General features: G+C 46.0%; 1 protein-coding gene across 9 annotated transcripts in view; it reads left to right on the top strand.

Annotated features, from left to right (window-relative positions):
- Positions 1–24,867, top strand: part of Ascc1 (activating signal cointegrator 1 complex subunit 1) — a 97,399-nt gene that overhangs the window by 21,764 nt on the left and 50,768 nt on the right. For 7 of the 9 annotated variants that reach the window (XM_006514039.3, NM_026937.3, XM_006514041.4 and 4 more), the window contains one exon: positions 17,766–17,902. In XM_006514039.3, the coding sequence (XP_006514102.1) occupies positions 17,766–17,902 (137 nt within the window). Of the gene's footprint in view, positions 1–1,367; positions 5,826–7,158; positions 7,984–17,765; positions 17,903–24,867 lie in introns of those variants that run through there. The other 2 variants (XM_017314075.2, XM_017314074.2) reach the window with 2 other exon arrangements.

Genomic DNA, 24,867 nt, shown 5'->3' on the forward strand with positions numbered 1-24,867 from the left:
AGGTGCTTAGGTTGCAGGTGTGAACTACCATGCCTGTCACTACTTCTCTACTTACATTAAAATTATCCTTGATTTCTCCTGTTTAGGATGGTATTGTAAATAGCCTTTTAACAATTGCAGTTTGCTGCTGGCTGGAGAGATGGTTAAGAGCTCTGGCTGTTCTTCCATAGGACTTGGGTTCAATTCCCAGCACCTACATGACAGCTCACAACTGTCTGTAGCTCCAATTCTAGGGGATCTGGCACCTTCAAACATACCTGCAGGCAAAACACCAATGCACATAAAAATAAATAAATCTTTTTAAAAAGACAAAATTGCTGGGTTGTGTGTGTGTGTGTGTTTGTTTCAATTTTCAACTGCCTATTCCTGTTACATGGAAGTAATTGGTGTTTGTTTGTTGACATTGTCGAATTCCCATGTGTAGATTAGTATGGAGGGCCTCAGTGACAAAGCACCAGTGCCCGAGGGCTTGCGCTCTCCAGTTCATTCTCTCCAAGCTCTGTAGCCTAGAAATCTAAATCAGGTGCTGGGATCTTCTCTCCAGACCCATCTCCTTCTGACACGGGCTTCCCTGTGTGTGTTTCTGTCTCCTAATCTCTTACGTGGGCTCCAGACATCAGGTTACGTCCAGGCCCAACTACCTGACTTCATTTTTACCGTAATTACCTCAGGAGAGGATCAGTTACCAAGTATATTCATACTGTAAGGGTCTCATGTCAGCACTCAGGAGGCAGAGGCAGGCGGATTTCTGAGTTCGAGGACAGCCTGGTCTACAAAGTGAGGTCCAGAACAGCCAGGGCTATGCAGAGAAACGCTGTCTCGAAAAACCAAAAAAAAAAAAAAAAAAAAAAAAGGGTCTCATGTAGCCCAGGCTGGTCTTAAACTTGATTCCCAGCTGAGAATAATCATGAACTTATAATCCTCTGTCTCTGCCTTCCAAGTGCTGGGATTCTAGGTGTGTGCCACCATACTGGGCTGCAGAAGCCCCATCCGCCCTTCTATCACCTGTCCTTGAACTTCCCCCTTTAATATAAGTGGTCGCCTCTTCTTTCTCTTTGTTTGATAGCATGCCTGTCCTTGACCTCCCCTTCCTTCCCTCTCTGAGGAAAGGGCATTTACTTTTAGTAAAGTGAAATTACCTTCCTTTGCACTCATCAGTTCTATAAGAAGTGTCATTTGACTCTAGACATTATCACCATCATCTCTGGGCTTCAGCTCCCGAAGCCCGAGTATTTAATGTGGGATTTAGCTGCTCCCAGACACCGGCGAGGCATTTTTCATCTGTGTGATCTGCAGGTAAATGGCACCTTATTTTTTCAGTCTCTCCTTGCTCACATTACGAATCGTAAATGTCTTACTGTCCACAGGTTCAAGAAGTGTATTAGAGCCCCGAGTATCTCGATCATCTGTAGCCACTGTTGCCGCTGTAATTCCACTTGATCTCACAGCGGGACCTGCTCGAAGGCGCATCAGTAATGAAACACAGTAATTCAAAACTGTGTGTGGTGGAGCATGCCGAAGGCTTATAGATCTGTCTGCACCAACCGGGGATTTTTCAGGCTGTCCAGAGAACCTGAATCTCCTGTAGCTTCAGAGCCTTGGTTTTCATACTGTGTGAGGCTGTCCCTGGGCTGAAATGGCTCTTGGGTCTGGGGTCACTAGGATTATTCACTGAAGAAGGAAATTATGTATAAGCTTTAACATATAATTTAGAATTCCTTATATGTTAAGGAAATTGGAAAGTTTGTAGGTACCTTATGAAGTGATTTAGTGGAGGTAGTCTGGCTGTAAGAGGAGTCACAAGCCCCTCGAGTTCTGATGTCGCTTAGGACAGAAGAGAAGGGAGATGCTCACAGTGCTCACAGAGTTGCCATTTGGATGGAGGGCAGGACTTACAGGGTTTTTTTGTTTGTTTGTTTTTTGCTTTTTCAGTTCATATGCTTTATTAAATGCCTACCACATGCTGGGTAGACATAACACATAGTAATTAAATCTGTATTTTATCTTATAGTGAGCTCTTTCCTTAAAGATTCCACATCCTTTTTCAGGGGGCAAAAGGGGCAGACTTCTCCCAGAACTAGTATTGCCAGGGGAGAGCTGCTGGAGCCATGTGCTGGGCACCCGGAGGAGAAGGCTTGCTAAGGCCAGTGACATGGAGAATCTTGAAGGAAGGGCGGGGATTTCTGCTGGGCTCCCCTGGAGTTGTTCACAGAAGGATGCAGTTTCTCAGGACGGGAAAGTGGGTAGGCGGGAGTGATGTAGATCCAGAGAGGACAGGTAAATAGCTTCCAGCTCCTGAGGAAGCCTAACCTGCTTATCTCCTGTAAAAACCTGGGGTGGTAAATTTAGCATTGTTGAAAAATAGTCATGAAGGTGCTGTGGAGGATGCCTGAGGTGAAAGAGCCTGGTACCAGTTAGGAGCCTGTTCATAGCGCCTCTTGAGAGAAGCCAGGGTGCCTGGCATATTTGGGATGTTTGGAGAGTTTCTCTAAAGTGAAGGTAGTAATAGTTCGGGAGTCACAGTGTTGCAGGATGAAGAAGATGACGTCATTTCAGAGCAGACCACGGCATGTAGCTAGTGCTGCACGAGTGTCAGCTGGCTGTGTTGTTAAACATCATTACACCAATCAGGATTTGGAGTATCCCTATGGATTAGAGAGCAGCAGCAAGGGACACAGTGGTGTCAGGTTCCTGCTGAGGGGCAGGGAGTGCTGTTCAGTGGTGGAGTGCTTCCCCAGTGTCCAGTGTTCTGAGACTCTGGGTTCCGTGCCTAGCTTTGCTGAAAGGGGGCACGGGAGTGGGAGAATCAGAGTAGAAGCTGAGCTACCTCGGTCCAGTTTGGTTGGATAGTCACTGAGGTCAGAGTCATCAGGGTCCGCCTTTGAGACCCACTTTTGTTGGAAGCAGTGCTCACTAATGCACTAATGCTTATAAGCTGCTTTGGGAGGCACATTAAGCTTTGAGGAACATAAGCTTGTCGCCACGGCTCTCACAGAACCGAAGTGCGTCCCTCCTTTAGGAAGGGAGAGGCTCTTCTCTTTAGTGGCTGGAAACTTAAGCACTGTATGGTGAAGCTCTTTTCTCTGGTACATGATGGCTGATTCTTGACTGTTCTGTCTTACTAAGAACCTCTCTACTTTCTGAATAGAGAGAATTTATAAGCCAGAAGAATCAGTTTATATAGCTCAACAAAGTATTCATTAATAACACATAGAGGCTCTCAGAGGAAGTCGGTTTTCCTAAACATTTTAAAGGAATAATGAAAATGACTCAGCAGAGCCTAATTTAGTTCCCAGTCCTGCTAGCACGGGGACTGTAGAGTGGTTTGTGTAAACCTAGGCATGTAAAAAGCAGGAGGAAGCCCTGCTGCTGTGTGCCAGAGACCTCATTAAATTTCATTCAGTCTCCTGAATGGCCTGAGACAGAGGTGTTTCACAGATGCTGAGCTGAGAGCAGCTAGGTGTGTCTGGTTACAGAGCCAAACACTCAGCACTCTGCCTTATTTGAATAACTTCCTATGCTGATGAAGTTTACATCATTTGCCTGAAGTGCTTTGTTGGAGCTTTGCCATAAAATAATAAATATAATGAGCAAGAAGGCAGGCCCTTATGTTTATTTCCTTTCTGTTTGCACAGGGTCCCAGGAAGTGAGTTGGTGAGTCTGTCACAAAGGCCTATCTATTTTCTTAGCAGGTCCTTCCGTATTCATGGGCTTTGTGTGAATGATGCATAGGACCTTTGACTTAGAGGTAAGGTAGGCGATCTCTCTTCTTTCATGGAAGAGGAAGCTGAAGCTGAGAAACATGAAATGATTTGTCTAGCCACAGTGGGCTGGTAACAGTGGAATTAGAGCCTGGGACAGTAATGCCAAGTAAGGCTCAAGCTTTCATAACTCCTGGACCTGCTAAAAGATGACAGACGTGTATATAATTGATGATTATTTTTGTCCCTGCTAGTCAGCATCTACTGTCAAGGCAGAGCACAGTGATCAGATTCTTCTAAGCTCGTTTCTTAGTCATTGCACAGTGAGCACGGCCTTGTAGGCCTGGGAGCTTCCTGTCTGCTTGCAGGCACGCCCACAGGCAGGTGCACCCGTGCAAGCTCCCCTCTGCTCGGCTCTTGCTCTTGAGTGGTAAGGAAGCAGAAGGAGTGCTCCATGGTGGAGCATTCACTGTCTGGGCCTCTCCCCCAAGCTTGTCAGTGCTAGAGGTACATCGCCAGCATTTCCTGGGGTGCCAGACCAGACATGAGATGGGCCTGAGGGTGTGATGCTGTCCACCTTAGCTGCTGGGGTACTGAGGCAGAAGGATGGCAGGTGCAGGCCCTCGCTGGGCTATCTATGGAGTAAAAGGATGGCTTGAATAACTTAGTGAGATTCTGTCTCAACATAAAGAAGGGCCAGGATGTAGCTCAGTGGTAGCATGCTTGCCTAGCATGTGAGAAGCTGTAAGTTCGGTTCCTAGGATAGAAAAGAAGCTCAAATCAGAGCAAGCCCGAGGTGATGATGTGGTTGCCAGTGGTAGGCCACAAGCAGCAGCTTGGTGCAGAGTTAAGGCCGTACACTGGGGGCTCTGAACTCTGGCTTGGGCTTCAACGCACTTCTCTGATGGAGGCTGCTTTGGATTTGTTTTGAGACCCTACTTAACGTGTAAAGAAGCAGAACCTCGGAGATGTGACTTTGCCATAAGGAAGCATGCTTATTTTCATCCAGACAGAGCTGCCCGGGAACCTCCTGTTACTTCCTGCTTGCCTCTCCTGGGTGGAAGGTCAATAGCATTAGAATTTTCAGGCGCCAGCCTGGGTGGCCAACCTAATGGAGCAGAACAGTTCCAGCTCCAAATAATGGCAGACTTGGAGCAGGGCCCAGTGTAATTAAACCCTGGGGTAAAGAACTTGATGTTGGTCTTGATGCGTTTCCATGAGCAGGCTTGAGGTAGGAGTCTCTATTCCGAGCAAAGGGGAACAATGGCCCTGGAGACTTAGACCACTGTCTTAGAGATCGTTTGGTCTTATATTAAATTTAGACCATGCTAGAAGAGATATGGTTGGCTTATTTTTATGTTTATTTTGGTGGTGGCAGTATTAGGCAGGGTAAAATTTAGTGTTTCTCTACTTATTAAAAGATTTCCCAGTAAGGTTACTTATGAATTTCCAGTAGAGCTAAAGACCGGATAACCTCATGACTCAAAACCTCCTAAAGACTTGAGGTTATGTGACCTTGAGCGGCTCCTTTGTTCTGTGCTCTGTTGTGCATTTAGTTTCTCAGTATTCAGTGTTTCCCTGGCAATCGAACTCAAGCAGATAAAGGTGATAGCCTTGCAAAGGGTATGGTAAGGTGGATTAGCTGGCTTCCTGTGATTGTGACAAAACCCTTGACAGAAACAGTATAGCCAGGTGTGGTGGTGCACGCCTTTAATCCCAGCACTTGGGAGGCAGAGGCAGGCGGATTTCTGAGTTCAAGGCCAGCCTGGTCTACAAAGTGAGTTCCAGGACAGCCAGGGCTATACAGAGAAACACTGTCTCAAAAAAACCAAAAAAAAAAAAAAAAAAAAAAAAAAAAAGAAAGAAAGAAAGAAAGAAAAGAAAGAAAGAAAAAAACAGTGTAATGGGGCGGTTGAGAGGGCTCAGTGAGTCAGGGCGCCTGCTGCCAAGCCTGATGACCTGAGTTCAAGCCCTGGGACCCACATAATGGAAAGATACAGCTGATGCCCCAAAATTCCTGTTTGACCCCAACACATGTGCTGTGGCTTGAGCATGTGTGTGGGTGTGTGCACATAAATGATATAATAATTTAAATAATAAATAAAGAACAATTTAAGAAAGGAACAGGGAAGAAAGGGTTTCTTTTGACTATTTCAGCCCATGGTAGACTTCCCATCCCTGTGGGGTTGAAGGGGGTGGGGAGTTGGGGGTTGGCAACACCCCCACCACTGAATGCTGGCTGTATAGTCTCAGCCTGGGCTGTATACCGTGAGACCCTGTCACAAATACAAAGACAAGGGACAAGAGAATTCGGGGCTTGTTGGCAAACCTTCCTCCAAACCCACCCTATAATAAAAATTCAAATATGTACTAATTAGTTTAGTGTGAACTTGGTGTTTATTTGAACCCCACCCCATCCCCAGTGTGTGTTGTTGTGATGGAAACTGTGTTTTTGTGCGTGTTAAGGATTTGTATGCTTTGCTACCATAGTTTCTATCACAACAACACACACAACAACAACACATATCTCTTTAAAAATACAGGACAAATAAACTGGAGAATAGTGGAACTAGTTGTCTAATAAGAGATAAGAAAAAGACAAAAGAAAAGTGTGCACATGATTTGTTTTGAGACAGGTCTCCCCATGAGCCCTGGCTGGCCTGGATCCCACTGTGTAGACGGCCAGGGCTACAGCTCAGTGGTGCAATCTATCCCTGTGGTTCATCTCTGGCCTTAGTTTTCCCCATCCTTTTAAATCCTTGTTAATTTATGTTTTAAATGTATGCCATCAACATACTTCCAAAAATCAAGACTATATAAAGGGTCATAACAGTGTGGTGGTACATACCTGTACTCAAGCACTTGGGAGGCAGGAAAAGGTCGGTCTTCGTGACTTCAGCCCGATCTGCATAGCGTATGTTGTTGTTGTTTGAGACTGGCCTTGAACTTAACTAAGGAGTCGAGGATGGCCTTGAACCCCGATCCTCTTGCCTCTACCTGTGAGCACTAGGATTATGGACATGAACCACCCACTTGTTCCTGATTCATGTGGTGTTAGGGTTCAGACCCAGGGTTTTGTGTGTGCCAGGTAGGACTTTACTAACTTAGTTAAATCCCTAGCACCTTTCTGTAGATGATTGTCTGTTCTTTTCAGCCTTGCACAAATGGTAGCAAAGCATATGAAGTCTTTGTTGTTTCACTTTTTACTTACTTAATAACACATTCTGGAAACTCACCCCTTGTCGCTTATACACGTACATATGTAGTTTTCAACTGGACACTTAGGTATTTTGCAGTAGTGCTGCATTGCCTAAACTCATAGACAGTATTTTATATCATTAGAAATACATCTTCAGTGTCCACATCTAGAAATTGGGTCATTGGGCTCATTACTCTGTTTAGTTCAGGGTCACAGGGTCACAGATTACAGTAGACTGAGAACTTTGTTTTCTTCCAGTTCTAGAGTCTGGAAGATGAAGGAAGATTCGGGTGCTAGCAGGGTGGAGCCTATCGAGACTTCTTGTTGGATGACAGATGACTTCTCTCTGTGTCCTCACGGGCACAGGAATTCCTGCTGTGTTTTATTGGTATTTTTCCTTCTTTCGTGTAGATACCAGCTGCATTGGATTAGAGCTTCAGTTGATGATATGAGGTCACTTGATCTGCTTCAAGGCCCCTTGTCCCCTGGGAGTGAGCGCTTTGACGTAGGATGGGGGGAGGAGGAGGACACAATTCAGTCCTTAACCTTGGAGACAGGGCAGCCCAGGCTGACATTGAATGCCTCATGCCCCTGACTTTGGCCCACGAGTGTGGGATTGCAGGATATTTTGCATTTCTGCTGGCAATATGTGGAAGAGCTCAGTCTATACCACACATGGACTGGCGGGCTTTTGACTTGTCACGTGGTAGATGAGAAGTAGGATTCAGTACAGTCCTAATTAGCACTTAGTTTTCTTATTTTCTAGAACTGTATTTATCTTTAATGATCTGAGGTTCTGTGAGACAGACTGTAGACCAGAGCTGGGAGGCAATGTAGGAAATCAGGTGCTGCTGCCAGCCTAGGGCACAGGCCCATGATGGCTGAACGGTCTCCATGGTGGCAGGCCTAGTCTCATGGGACTCAGCACCCTGTCTCCATGGAAACTAGTCTGACAGTGCCCATGGGGCCTGGGGATTATCCATGAACACCACTGAGAGATACTAGCAATGAAAAACAACCATGGGTACCCTCCCCCACTCAGAGCTGCTGTCCAAGTGTTCCCTCCGATCTCTTCACAAAGAAGAAGAAGAAATGGAATGCCAGGTGTGTGGACAAACAGAAGCTTTCCCAGGGCTGTGCTTCCCACTGGGGAGAGGGACAGCAAGGAGGTGGCTTCACCTCTGCACTCCAAGACCGTGGGTGGCCTGTGATTGCCTGAGGACCATGTGCTGTGTTTATAAAAAGAGAAAGAAGGGGGATATGTTTTATGGGGGAAAGGGGTGTCTCAGTGGGCCCATGCTGAGGCATCCCTTACCCCTGAGGGACCAGCCACAGCATGGTATAGTACAGAATAGAGTTTATTTGGGGTATGGGGAGGGTAGTAGAGGCGGAGAAAGGCAGAGAGAGTAGAGAAGTAGAGGCCATGGAGTGTGTGTGGGGGGGGATGGGGAGCGGGTGGGAACAGGAAGGGAAGAACAAGAGAGCAAGGAGGGGGTGAGCAGCCCCTTTTATAGTGAGTCAGGCACACCTGGCTGTTGCCAGGTAACTGTGGAGCAGAGATTAGACAGAATGCTAACACCCTGCCTCTACTGCAGGAGACTGTGCCTTTCTCTGATTCCCTCCCTCCCATCCCACTCTTGGTTCTTGAGCTCTTGAAGGAGAAGTCACTCCAGGGCTCCAATGCAGTGATCATCAGGCAGGGTTTATTTTTAGCAGGCTAATAGGCAAAAAAAAAAAAAAAAAAAAAAAAACCCAGTACAATGGCCTTCCTGACTTGATTCCTCCTGTCTTTAGTCCTGGAGTGCTGTCTGTCTTAGAAGCTGCCGTTACTCACAGTTCAGTCTGTTACAACTGGATGCAGGAATATATAAGAAGGTGAAACTACTCGTGAAGCTGAGCCATTTCCTGGGGAGGGGAAAAGGACACTGGTGACTTGTGTGTGTTCCCTGGGGGTGGGCCCAGAGGCACAGAGACCACACAAGACTAGCTGTGACCAGCTGTTTTTCTCAGAGTGTCGCCCTCCTTAGCTTGGCTGTCTTGACCCATAGACAGGACTTACTCGGTTTAACTCTCACATTTGTTTTAAGCCCAGCAATGATGCTCCTGCTCTGGATGCTCTCTGCTACTGCAGTGGGGGTTTCTCCTGCTGGGGAGGACAGGAGGGAGAGTGGAGAGGGCTGGAAGGCTTCTGCTGCTGGCGAACCTCAGGTTCCCTTTCTCCAGAAGGCAGCCCTGTTACTTCAATTCTTGCCCCCTTTCTTCTTCCTCCTCCTCTTCCTCTTCTTCATCCTCTTTCTCCTCCTTCTCCTCCTCCTCCTTTTTCTTTTTTTCTCAGACTGCTTCTGATTTTTCATATGCAGTCAGGTTTTGTTTTTATTTATTGTATGTATATGAGTACACTGTAGCTTTCTTCAGACACACCAGAAGAGGGCATTGGATCCCATTACAGATGATTGTGAGCCACCATGTGGTTTCTGAGAATTGAACTCATGACCTCTGGAAGAGCAGCCAGTGCTTTTTAACTGCTTAGCCATCTCTCCATCCTGCAGTCAGGGTTTTTGACTCAAGACATGGGCAGACAGTTATTAACCATGCACAACAACTTTCAAACATCTTCATGTATGTGTTAGGTACAAAGGAAACTCCAGTTCCCAAAAATTCCAAAAGACAGTCCAGTGAGCTAAACTTGGCTGATAGGAGGATTTCTGGCTGTGAGATAAAAGCCAGCATTTTCAGGAACTTGTGAAACTGGTTCTCATCTACCAGAAAGAGTCATTTCCCTTACCTCTGGCGGAAGGGATAAATGTACCACCGTGTGTTGCCTATTAGCATATCAAAGTATATGCTGGACTTCAGGCATCCCCTGCCCCCAGCACAAGTACCTGTTACATATTTCAAAGTCCAAGCTAGCTCTTCTCACCTCTTTCCCCACCCAAAAATCTCTCTAGCTCATGTCTTCCCTCCCCTCAGCTGTTCTTTCTGTTATCCTGCTGTCCTCCATATGTTGGCTGTCTTCTGTTCTGCGCCTGCTTCTCTAACCATGTTCTCTCTATTTCTCTATTCTGTGTCTCCTGCTGTTCTCCCCTGTAATGCAGACAGCCCTGGCCAGGTCCAGTCTACTACTGTCTCTGCTCTGGACTCTTCCAGATGCCTCTGGCTGTTCTCTCTCTGTCTCTCTCTCTCTCTGCCTCTCTCTCTCTCTCTCTCTCTCTCTCTCTCTCTCTCTCTCTCTCTCTGTCTCATATCTACAATATACACCTTCCCCATCCCAGCTCCCCTCACACCTCACCATGTGCAGTACGTGGAGAGTTAGCCCAGAGAACAGGAGAGCAGGTCCCACCTCTCACAGGCTGCAGCTGCAGCTCTCAGGAGACCAGACCCTGCCCCTCACAGGCTGCAGCACTCAGGAGTGTGGGCCCTTCCCCTCACAGACGGCAGCACTCAGGAGAGTGGGACCTGCTCCTCACCTAGCATAGAGCTGGCTGTGGTGGCGAAAGTGAGTCACCCCAAGAACATGAGAATGGAGAGCTGGCCCTGTCCCTTGACAGCTGCTGCATTGGGTGCGCTATCCAGGCAGTGCTGGAGAGCTTGCCCTGGTGGTGTGGGTGACCAACTCAGATACCACTCAGGCCCAGATCCAGGGTTTTGAGTTGGTCCACTCCAACATCTACTGCTGAGCAAGAGAGGGGCCAGTCCTGCAGATCCAAAGCTGCAGGATCTCCATGACACAGGCCAACAACAGGATATCTGAGAGGAATCCCAGTGAGGATCCAATATTGATAGTATAGCAAGAGCCAAGGCCTTGAACCAGAGCTCATTGGCAGTGAACATTTACACATAAAAATGTGTGAACAAAAGGGTGTACTATGGGAAACACTGTGACACACTATGGATTCCACGAGGAGATGTATTTTTTTTTAAATGTATTTTGTGAGGGAGGTTACAAGGGTGCAGGGTGGGTATAAAGGGATGGGGAGATGAGTAGGACTGGGGTTCCTGATGGGAAATTCACAAAGAATCAATAAAAGGTAAAACAAAACAAAAGCAGAGCTTTGAAGAGAAATCTTTCATAACCATACCATGGAGTGGTTTATACAGCGTGGAGTACGAAAATCAGAAAGCCACTCGGTGAACTCTGTGATTTTGTTTTATTACCTGATGCTCTAAATCGGGAAGTTAGACTGAGGGTCGACAGTTCACTTTAAAGATGCTGCCTGACAGCGTCCCATGGGCTGATCGAGACTTTCAGAGAAGGTTGGTAACAACAGAACTCCTAATCTGAAGTTCAAATGTCCAGGAAAGGAAGACTCTCCTTTGAGGGACGCCTCCTCCTCATCAATGCCACTGCTTAGTCCAGACCTGATGGTATGCTCAGGTCACAGGGACCCCAAGGACCACGCAGGAGCCAGTTGTGATGTAAACACACAAGGGTCTTTATTACAAGCTCGAAAGCAAGGACTCATGTCACCATCACATCATGTCAGAAGTGAGAGCCTCAAGTCTAGGGATGAGGGGTGTTTTGTGGTTACAGCAGCTTGGGTAATTTCCATATGGCAGGTCAGCAAGTTAATATTTTAAAAACTGCATTTTTGGCGTAATCTGTAGAAACCAAACACCTGACAAACAGGACGGCTAGTTTATCTGTTCTCTGCATGATGTCTTAGGTTATCTAGAAGTACCTTGACCTTGCTGTTGTAGCCTGACTGACAGTTACCAAGGAGGGGTTGCTATAGGAAGTTTGCTCAAGTAGACTTTGTTCTGGAATTGGAGTTGGTTGGGCTTTACACCAACATACTGGTAAAATCAGTTTTGAGTGATCAGGTCCCATCGGGTCTCTGGTCCTAAACCTAAGGAGTGGAGATAGATGGGAAGACATAAAACGAATTTTAATCTCCCTTCCCACAGGTGTATGCTAAGGTGCCTTCGTGTGTCAGGGACAGGGAATCCTCCTGGGAGCTGAGAGGAAGCCTGGCAGATAACAGAAAGAGATGTTTCTCAGTATCAGTCCAGCTGGGAGGCATTCTGCTACTGACACACGCTCCTTCTCCCCGAATAGAACTAAACGTGGTGTATGTGAGCAACTTAGCTTTTAAAAAGTAAAATAAAATCATGTATGTTAGGAGCAGGTGTGGCGGCAGTCCTAAAGGCGCCAGGGACTGTAGCTAAGTCATATGACTTGCACCTGACTTCCTCATATAAGACACAAACATCTTGAGTGCTGCGCAGGTGTACCAGGATACAGGTGAATCCATTTTGATGGAGATATGCCCCTGCTGCCCTGATTAGCTGAAGCTGCGTGCCTGGTGAGGTGGCGTGGCCTGCTGTGTGTGGATGGGAACTGAGAGTATAAAAGAGTGAGAGGCCCAGGGTTCGGGGGAGATATAAAAACAGGGGAGATATAAAAACAAGGGAGATATAAAAACAAGGGAGATATAAAAACAGGGGAGATATAAAAACAAGGGAGATATAAAAACAAGGGAGATATAAAAACAAGGGAGATATAAAAACAAGGGAGATATATAAACAGGGGAGATATAAACAAGGAAGATATAAACAAGGGAGATATATGGAGAAAGAAGAAACAGGACTGAATAAATGTGTGCAGAAGGATCCTGTAGCAGCATCGTTCTTCCTGGCCTGTTGAGCGCGCGCAACACATGTATTTTTGTAGAACTTGATAAAAATAGTCCGATGTACACATTCTCTCTCACACACACACAGAGATGCACACACACAGAGACGCACACACACAGTTTTCTGGCACCTTTATCTCTCTGGGCCTGGTCCACTTTGGCATCTCCATTGTCTGGTGGTCTGTTCCTATCTTGCTAGCATCTGCTCCTCTCTCTGTCGCTCTGGGTATCTTCTCATGTCTGTGCAGGGGTGTTCAGGCTCAGCAGACAACCATGCAGATCCTTGTCACCTTGACCTTTCTGCTCCAACGTCCTCTTCTGCTTGTCCTTTGGTCATGTCAGTGAAAGTGGTAGGATGTAGGCCCTGAATGTAGGGATACCGAGGTGGTCAGAGGTGGGACTTAACCTCTTCACACGGCTTCTCTTGTCCCAGGGAGTGAAATTGCACATCATCGAATATTTGTGTGTGTGTGTGTGTGTGTGGTGTCTGTTTATATCTTTTATCTATTTAATGATATTTTTCTCTAAGTTTTTGAAGATTCATTCTTATCTGTTTGTGTTTCTCTGTCTGGGTATGGATGTGCGTGAGCACATGATGTCCAAAGAGGGCATCAGGTGTCCCTTTGCATCCTTCTCTGCCTGCTGCTGTGAGAGAGGTCTCTTCCTGAACCTGGGGCTTGAATCTCTGCTTGGCTAGACGTCAGCAAATCTCATCAAATCCTTCTGTACCCACCTCCCTTGCTGTTGGGGTTGCACATGTTTGTTGGAACTGCCTGACTTGTTGCATGGGACGGGTCCCCAGTTGTTTGTGGTGGAGTTGTGCATAGTGGAGTCACTTAGGGAGCATCCCATGCCTTTCCTAACATAGCAGGTGTTGCCCTGGGCTAGGGCAGTCGGGATGGCATGCCTTGCATTTAGACTGCCCTGAGACAGTTTTACTGTGTAGCCCAGGCTGATCCTACACTCATGACCCTCCTGCCTCAGCATCTCAAGAGCATGCTAGCGTGCAGGCCATGCTGCCGTGCCCTGCTTTAGAGCCGTTTGCTCCTTAATGTCACCTCTTTAATTAAATGAGGCAATTTGGGTTGATGGGTAGAATAATAAGACTCCTTCATCAGATCCAGAAATAGCTCAAGCTCCATTAGCACCTAGAAAGTGGGTAATCCATTAACAACTGTTGCCAAGGCAGAAATGAGGCAAACCACGAACAGGGTGCAAGCTGTGTGTGGTAAATGTATTTCTTTGGGGTGCCTTATTAGACAAGGGATCTGATTATGGAACTTAAAATTACAGAACTAGAATTTCTCCTGCTACTCTCCTATTTAGAGGAGAGTCTCAACATCTTTTCTTGTTTTCCATTTGCAGTGTGAGGTTAATGGAATATGCTGGTTACCCATAGTTAAGGGTATAAGGTGTGTGTATGGTACACTAGACATGGTCAGCCTGGAAGATACTCTCCAAAGTGAAGCCACAGAGGCTGTCTGTTGCATGATTTCTTTTATGCGCTATATGCAGAGTAGGCAAATCCAGCGTCAGATTTCACACCAGAGCTTACCCTCAAGGACAGGAAATGATCACTCAGTGTGTATGGAGTGCTGTGAGGAAATGAAAAAGTTGTGAAAATGAGGTGAGCCATTGATTACACAGTATAGTTATGCTAAATACCACTGAATCTCACATGTGGTTCCCAGAGATGAAGGGATGGGAACGTAAGCAGTGCCGGTGCCAGGGAAGGGACCTACCACCGAGCCGCAGGTTCAGCCCTCGGAACTTAGTTTAATGCCAAGTATTGTTATCTGAAATACTGCAGTATGCTTAAGATAGAAAGAGTCCCGTATGTTTTGTTTTATTTGAGGCAGGGTCTCTCTCTATAGCCCATGTTGATCTAGAGATTACTATATAACTCAGATTGCTCCCAAACTCAAAATCCTCCTGCCTAAGCTTTCCAGTTGCTGCAGTTACAGATGTACTTCACCACACCCAACTTAAGTCCTCCACATTTTATAAAGAGTGTGCTGTTTTGGTCCTTTGGGAAAGTTTTCTCAGGGGAGGTCAGGAGGGACTCAGTTGCCATGAAATTATCAAAAGAGATAGTCTTCATTTTTGGAAACAGGATATAATTTAGCCTGGGCGGGCCGGCCTTGAACTCCTCCTCATCTTTCTGTCTTCATCCCCCTAGTTCAGGAATTACAGACATACACTTGCACACCCAGTGCAGAAAGATTTCATTAAACCAGCATTGAAAGTATTGTGAACTCAGGGCTGGAGAGATGGCCCTGTGGCTAAGAGCACGCACCTTGCAGAGGACCACATCCCTTTACTCACATCAGACAGCTCACAGTTACCAGTAACTCAGGTTGAGGGGTCCAATGCCCTCTGAACTCCAATTCCATGGAGCCTGACACTCTCTGCTCTGTGCAGGTAGCTGCCTACATGAGTGCACAGTGATTCAGACATACACAGACATACATATACAGACAAAGAAAGCTTTAAAATACTGCATTCTCTCTTTCCTGAGAACTCTTGTTTTATTGGGCTGCCGTTTCTTTATTTCTTTAGAGAAAGATGATTAAAATCACAACCACCCACTTAGGCTCTGCCACCAAATGTTGCCCCCACGTCCCTAAATAATACTTAAAATTCACATAATAGTGAAGATTTCAGCCATAGAAGCCTGGCGTCTGGGAGTCCCACTACATCATGTCTGGCCACTCCAGAAAATGGAATGATGAAAGGCCACAGAAAGGGTTTATCACTGTAACTGCATGGGAACAGGCAGCAAGCTTCCTTGGTCCACCTCGGCAGGTGCCAACAGGAGCCTTAGGTTCACATATCACAGGGGAAGAAGTTGAGTATGGGCACGAGGCATGCATAGCTAAACAGTCGTGGTCAAACCATGTGTGGGTCTGTCAGACTCTGGACTCTGGGCAGTCTTATTGCTTATACAGGCCATTTTGTCCCTGCTTGGTGCATGGGTGAAGAACTTGGTTTTGGGATGATCTGTCTGTATGTGACACTGTTCTGAACTGTGGTTCCAGGGACCCGAAATTGTCCTGGTGATGCTGGAAAACTTTAGTTATCTTATCTTGGTGTCTTCATCCAGGGTGGAGGAGGATGCCGGGCTTTAGGTGGACATTCCTTAAGTGATTCACATGCAGAGTTGAGCAGGAATCTGACCCCAAGTTTTCAAAGGAAAGGTGCAACATGAAGGCAGAGCTGTGGGCATTTGCCTGCCTTAGCCACTCACTTAGCCAGGGCCAGGTGAAGAGTTGGTGCTTTAGAGCAAAAGTCTCCTCTTAAGTCCCTCTCTTAAGCTCATCAAATTAACCATTTTAACATGAGTGGTTCAGTAGTTTTAAATACTTCGACAGTGCACAAGTACCAGCTATGTGTCACTTTGTAACATTTTATTTGTAACATTCTATCCTTTCTGCCCATTCATAGTTGCTCCCTGCCTCCTCTATCCCTAGCAGCCACCAATTTGTGTTCTGATCTCTAAACTCTGGACGCCTTGTATAAATGATAATAAACAATAATACATTCCCTCTGTCCATGTTTCTTTGGTTCAACTCATGTTTTTGGCACCTGGCTCCAGCGTATGCTGTTGTTTCCCCAGCCGTCTTTACCATTTGTAGATACACATTTGAGTAGTCTCATTTCTTGGCTACATAAATAGTACTTTGAGGGATGCGCACGTGCGCGCGCGCGCACACACACACACACACACACAGACACACACACACGCATGTGTGTGTATGCTTCTGAGTGGGTCTGTTTTCAGTTCCCTGGGCATGTACCTGGAGTGCAGTTGTTGGTTGCGAGGTAGTTCTGTCTGGCTTTTCATCAGTGTCCCTAAGCTTTCCCAGTGGCTGGACTGGATTACTTTCCTTTCCTGGCATTGTCTGAGGCTGCGATTTCTGGCAACCTTGTCGGTCATTTTCCCCCTCTTGCATTATTTTGAGAGTTAGTACCTCATTGTGGCTTGCTCTGTATTTCCCTGAATTACTAATGGTGCTGAAGATCCTTGTGCACTGTCGTTACAGCTGTCTGTGTTTCTTCTTTGGGACGACATCATCTAAAACCTCTCTATTTTGAAGATTAGGTTGTGTTTTCATTTTTGAGTTGCAGGAGTGATTATATATTTTGGATACTTTAACAAATGACACAAACACTTCTGCTCTGCAAGCACTCGTCTTTCCTGCGTTCTCTGGGTTCTTCCTTTCTCTTCTCCTTTCTCCCCTTTGCTTTCCTCCCTCCCTCTCTCCCTGTCCTTTCTTCTCCTCCTTCCTCTGGCTCTCTTCTCTCCCCTCTTCTTCCTTCTGCTTCTCCTTTCTCCCCTCCGCACCCCTCTTCCCTCCCCTCTCCCCCCCCCCACTTCCTTACCCCCTTCCTTGTTTCTTTGGTTCCCTTTGCCTCACTGTGTGGCCTAGGCATGATCCTCTTGACTTGAGCTCATGATCTTCTTGCCTCCTTAGAGCAAGAATCACAGGTACGCCACTTGTGCTTGGTTGGTCTTACCACTAATGTATTCAGTTTGTAAATTTCGATTAAGTCTAGTTTCCCAATGCCTCTTTGTTGGTTTTTGCTTATACTGTATATCTAAGAACTCATTACCAAATGCAGGGTCATAGGATATTAATTTTACTTATTTTCTGAAAGATTTGTGGCTTTATGTGTAAGTCACTGATCCATTTTTTTAAAAAGATTTATTTATTTATTATATGTAAGTACACTGTAGCTGTCTTCAGACACTCCAGAAGAGGGCATCAGATCTTGTTACAGATGGTTGTGAGCCACCATGTGGTTGCTGGGATTTGAACTCCAGACCTTCGGAAGAGCAGTCGGGTGCTCTTACCCACTGAGCCGTCTCACCAGCCCATCACTGATCCATTTTGAACTAATTTTTATGCACAGCTGTGCCTTGTCTGTGCCCTTCCCATGTGTAGACATTGCCTGCTACATGGGTTTATCTTCTTGTTCTCAGTTACAGTCATGACACTTACTTATGTGTTTTGTTTTGTGTTTTTGAGACAGTATCACTCTGTAGCCTTGGCTGGCCTGGAACTTGCTGTGTAAACCAGGCTGCCTTGGAACCCACAGAGCTCCACCTGCTTCCAGGTCTCTGGAATGCTGGGGTCAGAGGCATGTGCCAACTTGCCAGCTTTGCCATAGTTACTCTTGCCATTTGCTTCTATTTGAGCTGAGTTTCTTGTTTCTCTTCCCCGACAACAGGATCGTGGAGTTGATAGCACCATTTTTCAGAACCCCAAAAAGCTTCACCTAACTATTGGGATGTTGGTACTTCTAAGTGAGCAGGAGATCCAGCAGACGTGTGAGATCCTGCAGCGCTGTAAAGAGGAATTCATTAAGTAAGTAGTAGGTAGCAATGAGGAGGGAGGTCAGCCCAGGCGGGGGGGCTTTCCGAATCACACATGTGGTTGGGAATCAGGTGAGGGTCTCGCTTGTATGTATGTGTACCTTTTGTGTGCCTTAGTGCCTACAAAGGTCGGAAAGGTATCAGATCTCCTGGGATTGGCGTGACAGAGAGTTGTAAGCCACCATGTAGGTGTTGGGAAACAGCTTGGTCCTCTGCAAGAACAAGTGTTCTTAACTGCCGAGCCACCTCTCCAGCCCTGATTTGTACATTTGTAGTGCTTAACATTGGACTGTCACCTGCAAGGTTAAAAATTGACGTAAAGCACACATTCTCAGTTTAGAGTTGTACTAATTGATAGGCAAATATTGTTCTTAAACAGTATAGCCGGTTGTTTGATCCAGAGTAGCATATTGCTACAACTCCATTGGCTTAAAACAACACACTTAAAAGAACATCTGGTTTACCATCTGTGGGTCAGGAGTGGGAGGGAAGTCAGCCCAGGCTGGGATCTTCTCAGGATCACAGGCTTGTCTGTAGATAAGCGAGCTGGGTGACATGGGAATTTTATTGTTTGCTTACTTGTTTATAAAAAGTACAAACGCATATACCCACGCAGTGACACACCTGTGAAGGTCAGAGGCAGCCTGCAGGGCTCAGTTCTTTCCTGCCTCTGTGTACTTCCAGGGATCAACTCCAGGCTCACACTTGGCTGCCCAGTGTCTTTATCTGCTGAGCTGTCTCTCCAGTCTATGTCAGAAGATTTGTGTGGTTTCATTGGACTGAAATCACAGTATTGGCAGAGCTGGGATCCTTTTTAGTTCTCAGGAAAAGTATCTCTTTTCTTGCCTTTAAAGCCTAGCTTTTAGAGGTCTCTCACATTACTCACCTAGTGGCTTCTTTTCTTTACTTCTAATTCTAATGTGGCATTTTTTGCACCTTCAGTTGTCCCTGCTGCTGTGATTGCAGCAGGAACAAGCTGTTGGCCTTTAAGAACTCTGACTTGAGTGAATGCATCTATATAATTAAACCAGTCCCTATTACCAAGCCCAAGACATGGAAGAGAGTAGGGCCTAGTCCTCCGGGAGGGCCTACCACAGTAGTGCAGACTGTACTGCAGCACTCCTTAGTGAAGAGACACTGACAGACCTTCCCTCCTGTTCTCCCCCACCCCGCCATTTCTAGTTACTTATGAATAGCGTGGGCTCACTGTGCTGCCTCAGCCTCTTGAGTAGCTGGGATTTTCTGTTGCCTAGGCTAGTCTCAGATTCTGAGGCTCAATCCTCCAGGCTTAGTTTAGTGTTAGGATTATAGGTGTGCGCCACTGTACCTGCCTAAAATTAAAATATGAAGAGGAGGAGGAGGGGAAAGAGGAGGAGGAGGGGAAAGGGGAGGAGAGGGAAGAAGTGGGGAGAAGAGGAGGGGGGAAAGAAGTGGGAGAAGAAGAAGAGGGGGAAGAAGAGGCAGAGGGAGAAGAGGAGGAGGGGAAGAGGAGAATGGAGAAGAGGATAAGGAGAGGGAAGAGGAGGAAGAAAAGGAGAAGGATAAGGAAGAAGAAGAGGAAGAGGAGGAGGAGGAGGCGGAGAAAGGCAGCTGTGATGATGACACATGTAGTCCCAGGAGGCTAAGGCAGAAATATCTTAAATTTGAGGCTCACTAACGTGGTATGGTGGTATGTGCCCGTGAGCCCACAACTTGGAGATGGAGCAGTAGAGTAAATGTAGATATTTTTATTTTAGTTAATAAGAATCTCAAGCCAGACATGGTGGTACACACCTGTCATCCCAGGCCTCTGGAGGCAGAGGCTGTGGGTTTGAGGCTAGCCTGGTCTACTTATAGAGTTCTGGGCAGTTTCGTATCTCAAAAAACAGAAAAGAAAAAAATCAACTCAGGAAGTTTCCTGGGGCAGGCTGACTTGTTACTTATTTTTTTTTTAACTGTAAAAATTTAATTTACACATATATCTGACACGGAAGTATCATTTCACAGAACTTCCTCTCTCTCTCTCTCTCTTCCTCCCTCCCTTTCTTCCTCTCTCCCTCTTTCTGGCGTCTACTTCATTTTTCGCAGATGGTTTTTCTCCTTTCCTTTGCATGAGATTTGGTGAGATTTGGTGAGGTGGTGGGGTGGCACCATCAGGTCTAAACTGAGGTGGGGCATTCTGTCCATCCAGACTCCAGAGAGCTTGTCTGACTGCCTTGCTGTGACTAGCAGCCTACAATAATGCCACTTGACACAGGGCCTGGGATACACATAAGAATGGAGGACTTTGGCTTTGGATGTCCTGATGGCATTGGCTTGACAGTGTCCTTGGATATTTATTGGGAAGAAATGGCTGTGACCCTGTTGGCACAGCTGATGTTTCTTCTGTTTTGGTCATCTAGAAGTCAGTACTCAAAAGTATCCTTTCTCGCTTTTTTACTTAAGACCGATGAAGAGAAATTTGAAAACTAACTCTCCCAAATAGATTTTGGAGATTTCTATTATTAGGCAGGGAGGCAGGTTCCTGAGCCCTTGCACAGCCTGAGTCTGGGACCCCTCATCAGGAGTGATGCAGGAATGAAGACAGACAATAAAGAAAGGACAGACATATGTACAAAGAAGCTGGCATTGGGCGGGCTGGGATCTCTGATGGGGAGACTGTAGTCCCTGGAAGCTCAGTGTGTTTGTTCTATGTGCTGAGTTGGGGGGCTGTTGCATACAGCTGAAGATGGGTTATTACAGACAGACAAACAAGAAGGCAGGCCTGTGATATACAATTAAACAAGGAAGCAGGTTTGCCAGTCTTGGTAGCAGCAAGTCTTTATAGGGGATCAGTCTTCAGGCCACGAACATCTGTGGGGAGGGGGCTATACCTATACATTTTCTGTACACACCATCAGCATTCAGAGCAGAGGCAGGCTTAGCATCTCTCAGAGCCTCACCCAGGGAAGGGTTTCTCCTGCCATGAATTGAAACATGGGCTCCTTGACACGTCAGCCACATACATCCACTTGTCATGTCAGTCATACACATCCACTTGACACGTCCATCACACACATCTACTCAGGACTTGATTTGCTCAGGGCTTCCTCTGCATCCTGCAGTGGCTCAGTGGAGAGAGTGCTCCATGATACCTGAGTTTGTACCTCCAGAACCCATGTAAAGCCAGATGCAGCAGCACACACCTGCAGTCCCAGCATCCCTGTGGTGAGATGGGAGCCTGAGAAAGAAAGCTCATGGAGACAGCTAGCTAGAGTATACAATGATGAACAATGAGAGGTCCTCAGCTGAGGTGGAAAACAAGGTCAAATCCCTGAGGTTAGTCTCCACACAAGCACCAGCACATATATGTGCTTATTCCCACATGGACTCACAAAGTCCTTTTTTTGTAAACCACATGATTATATACAGGTACCATATTCTAACATGGCCTTGTAGGAATGGGTCACCTGGCTCAATGGGTAAAACAAAGAGAAAGGATCTAAAGTCTTTCTCTGGGTTACATATAAGACTCTGTAGTTCATTGATTTGTTTAGGGGTTAATTACCCTTCTTTCTCTTCTCCTCCTCCTCTTCCTCTTCCTCCTCCTCCTCTTCTTCCTCCTCTTCTTCCCTTTCTTCCTCCTCCTCCTCTCCCTCCTCTTCCTTCTTCTCCCTCTCTTCCTCCCTCTTCCCTCCCCCCTTCCCCTCTCCCTTCTTCTATATAAACCTGGCTGTCCTGGTAGGTTTAGGCCGTGTAGACCAGGCTGGCTATGTCCTCACATAGATCCTCCTGCCTCTGCTTCTAGCTTTGCTTCCTGAGTGCTGAGGTTAAAGTTGTGTGTCGTCACTCCTCCTTGTCAGTTATCCATTTTCCATTGTCACTTGAAGACAAGAGAACTACTTGTTTACTGGTTTTCTGACACTGGGTCTTCTTGTATAGCTCAACCTTATCTGTTCCTTGTGACCCCTGCCTTAGCCCCTGAGCATTAAGCTATCCGGCCTGTACTACCAGTCTCCACAGAGACAGATTTTTTTTTTTTTTTTTTTTTTTTTTTGCACATAATCAAATACTGGTTGAGTTTTAAAGTGAGCCTGTTCTTTAGGTTCTTATTCTTCGCTCTATGGCAGACATGGTTATTTTCTTTTATTTTTTTGAAACAGGGTCTCTCTATAGCCCTGGCTATCCTGGAACTCACTGTGTAGAATCAGGCTGGCCTCAAACTCACAGAGATCTGCCTACCTTTGTCTCCCCAATGCTGGGGGATTAAAGGTGTGCACCACTACATTCATTTTATTTTTTAAATCTTACTTAAAGCTCAAAATAATTTAGTGTCCATCATTAGATAGTTGCAGTTTTCTTTGTATAAGATTAAAAAATATTTAAAGGTCTCACACTTCAATATATTCCCAATTCTCTTTTTGCTCAACTGAACTTAAAGTAGCTACACTTTCCTGGCTGCTGCTGGGATAATCCTAAGGTAAAAAAATGTAGAGTTAGATAAAATATTTATGTAGTGAAGTATTTGTTCTTCTTGCCTTAAGAAAGTCAGGCCACAGGTTTTAATCACTGGGTTTTAATCCTAAGCTGTGGGCAGACCTAGCGAGTTCTTCCCTTTTGTGTACTTAGTGACTTTCGTGACTCACTGCCAAATTGGAGCCTGGAAGCGTGTCAGAGAGTGTGCCGGGAATAAAGAGCAGTCCTAATAGTGCTAAGCCTCTGACATGACAAGATGAAAACGGTAATTGTGGTTTTTCAAATTCAGCAAAGCTTTTGAAATAGGACAAAGTTGCCCTGCCAGAAATCTGCAGTGCATGCAGAAAGATGTTTAAAGATGCTGTTTTCAAAAGGCTGGGAGGATTGGAGACCAGCAAGTAAAACACTCAAGCGTCCCAGGGCTCTTCTCTTCCCCTGTGTGCTGTGTGCACTTGTTTAAAACATTTACAGGGCAAACTAACATCTCCCATGTCAGATGAGGGTCAGGTGTCTGCAGTGCTTAGGGCAGGACCAGTTTCCCCAAGTAAGAGACTTCACTTAGAAAAACAATGTATTAAACTCCGGTGAATAAATTGTCTTTTATTTTCAGCCACCTTTGCCCATAGCCTTTGCCATGGATGCGTAGGAAGGACGCTGCTGTGTAATGGCATTTCTAACCCGAACCTGTTCTGCTGTAAAGACCTCAAAATAAAATGGGCAAAGGAAGACACTAAAACTAAGAGGACCGGTGTAGACTGTGCCATAGCCTAATGTGATGGCATTTCAAGTTGGAATATTAAAGTAAACATGACTTATATGGGATTTGATAAAGCCACAGCTCCTGGGTATTTGAAGGAAGTGGGTAGTTGAATCTGGAGGTAGTTGTTGGAACTAAAGGGTGCTCTCTAACCAGAACCCAGATCTTCATGGACGTTCTTAAGGTTAAGGCTCATGCAGCTTTAGAGATTTCGAATGAATTATTCAGTGTTGAGGAAACTCTGATGCTCAAATGTGTCCCTTGTGACTGTTCCCTGTGGGATGTAGGACAAAAACAGGGCAATGGCCCTGAGTATTTGCTTTCACAAACATGAAGCAGTTCCTTGTCAGCTTCAGCATCTGTCTCCTGAAGAGGCTGATAGTAAAAAATTAAAATAAATAAATAAAAGGCAGAGTCCCTCACAGGCAAGGGCTTCAGCAAGTAAATCTAAGAGGGACAAGGGGGTGGGCAAGAGAAGTGAGCTTTGGCAGATGGTAATTTCTAATTATTGCTTCAGATGTCATCTTCGAGCCACTAAGACAGAGAGCATTGATGAGGCTTCCACTCACGTTCTTTTACCTTTCTCTTGGTAAACTCTTGGGCAGTTTGCAGGTCATAGATAAGCCTGTTGAGTTTATCCAGCTTCCTATCTTGGCCCTCCATCCCATTCCAAGGATTTACATTAGTATATAAGGAGGATGTGTACTGTTCAGAGATGGGGGCTTGCTTGGCAGTCCTCAGCACCAAGGAGAAGAGCAAGAGAGGGAGAAATGGGACTTGCAAATCAACATAGACAGTAACCGTGCTTACGCATTAAAATGTGGTGCTGTTTGATAAAATCAGTGTACTTGAACAAGTTCTACAAAGACACCTACCAATTCATGGTAGTTGTTACCTGGTAAGAAGTAGTTGACAGTCTGCATAGTGCTCACCCTGCAATGTCAGTGCTTGGGAGACAGAAGTTCGCTTCAGTTCAAGCTGTCTTGGGCTACATACCCCTAACACTGCATGAGCTACAGACACAGTGTGACCTGTCTCATAAAACAACAAAACACAGGAGAGAGTGTGGGCTCTCAGTCCAGGAAAACGTAGTCATGTAAATCGTACTGATGCTAAGCAGCACCTTCTAACAAACTCTGCATGTGGGGAAAGGTTCACACAGCTCTTCCATGAGGCATTAAATAAAACCTGGTAAGAAGGTGGTAGTGCTGACCTAACTATGCAGGGTTGGTATTTAACTTTTTTTATAATATGTGTATGTGTGCCTATGGGTTCCTATGCCACTGCATGCTTGTGGAAGTCAGAGGATAGCTTTCAGGAGTCTGTCATCTCCTCCCACCTGGTGGAAGTGGTTTCTGCTGTCCTGCTACTCCAGACTAGCTGGCCGGTGAGCGGAGCTTCTGGGCAATTTTTCCGGTTTCCCTCCCATCTCATGGTAGGCATGCTGGGATTGCAGATGTAGGCCTGTGCATCGACCTTTCTTACATGAGTTTCAGGGAACAAGCTCAGTTCATCTGACTCGCCTTGCACACATCCTGGCTAACCATCTCACCAGCTCCACCATAGTTCATTTTAAAAGCAATAGGAAAGCTAGGAACAGCACACACTTCTGGACCCAGTGAAAGACCAAAGCAAGAGGATTGTTTTAGTTCAGAAATTTGGGCCAGCTCGGGCAACTCAGTAAGACCCTGTCTCTTTTTGTTTTTGTTTTTTTGAGACAAGATCTCACCATGTAACACTTGTACATGTAACTCACACATGCGCAC

The sequence above is a fragment of the Mus musculus genome, chromosome 10 (genome assembly GCF_000001635.26).
Source record: "Mus musculus strain C57BL/6J chromosome 10, GRCm38.p6 C57BL/6J".
Taxonomy (NCBI): domain Eukaryota; kingdom Metazoa; phylum Chordata; class Mammalia; order Rodentia; family Muridae; genus Mus; species Mus musculus.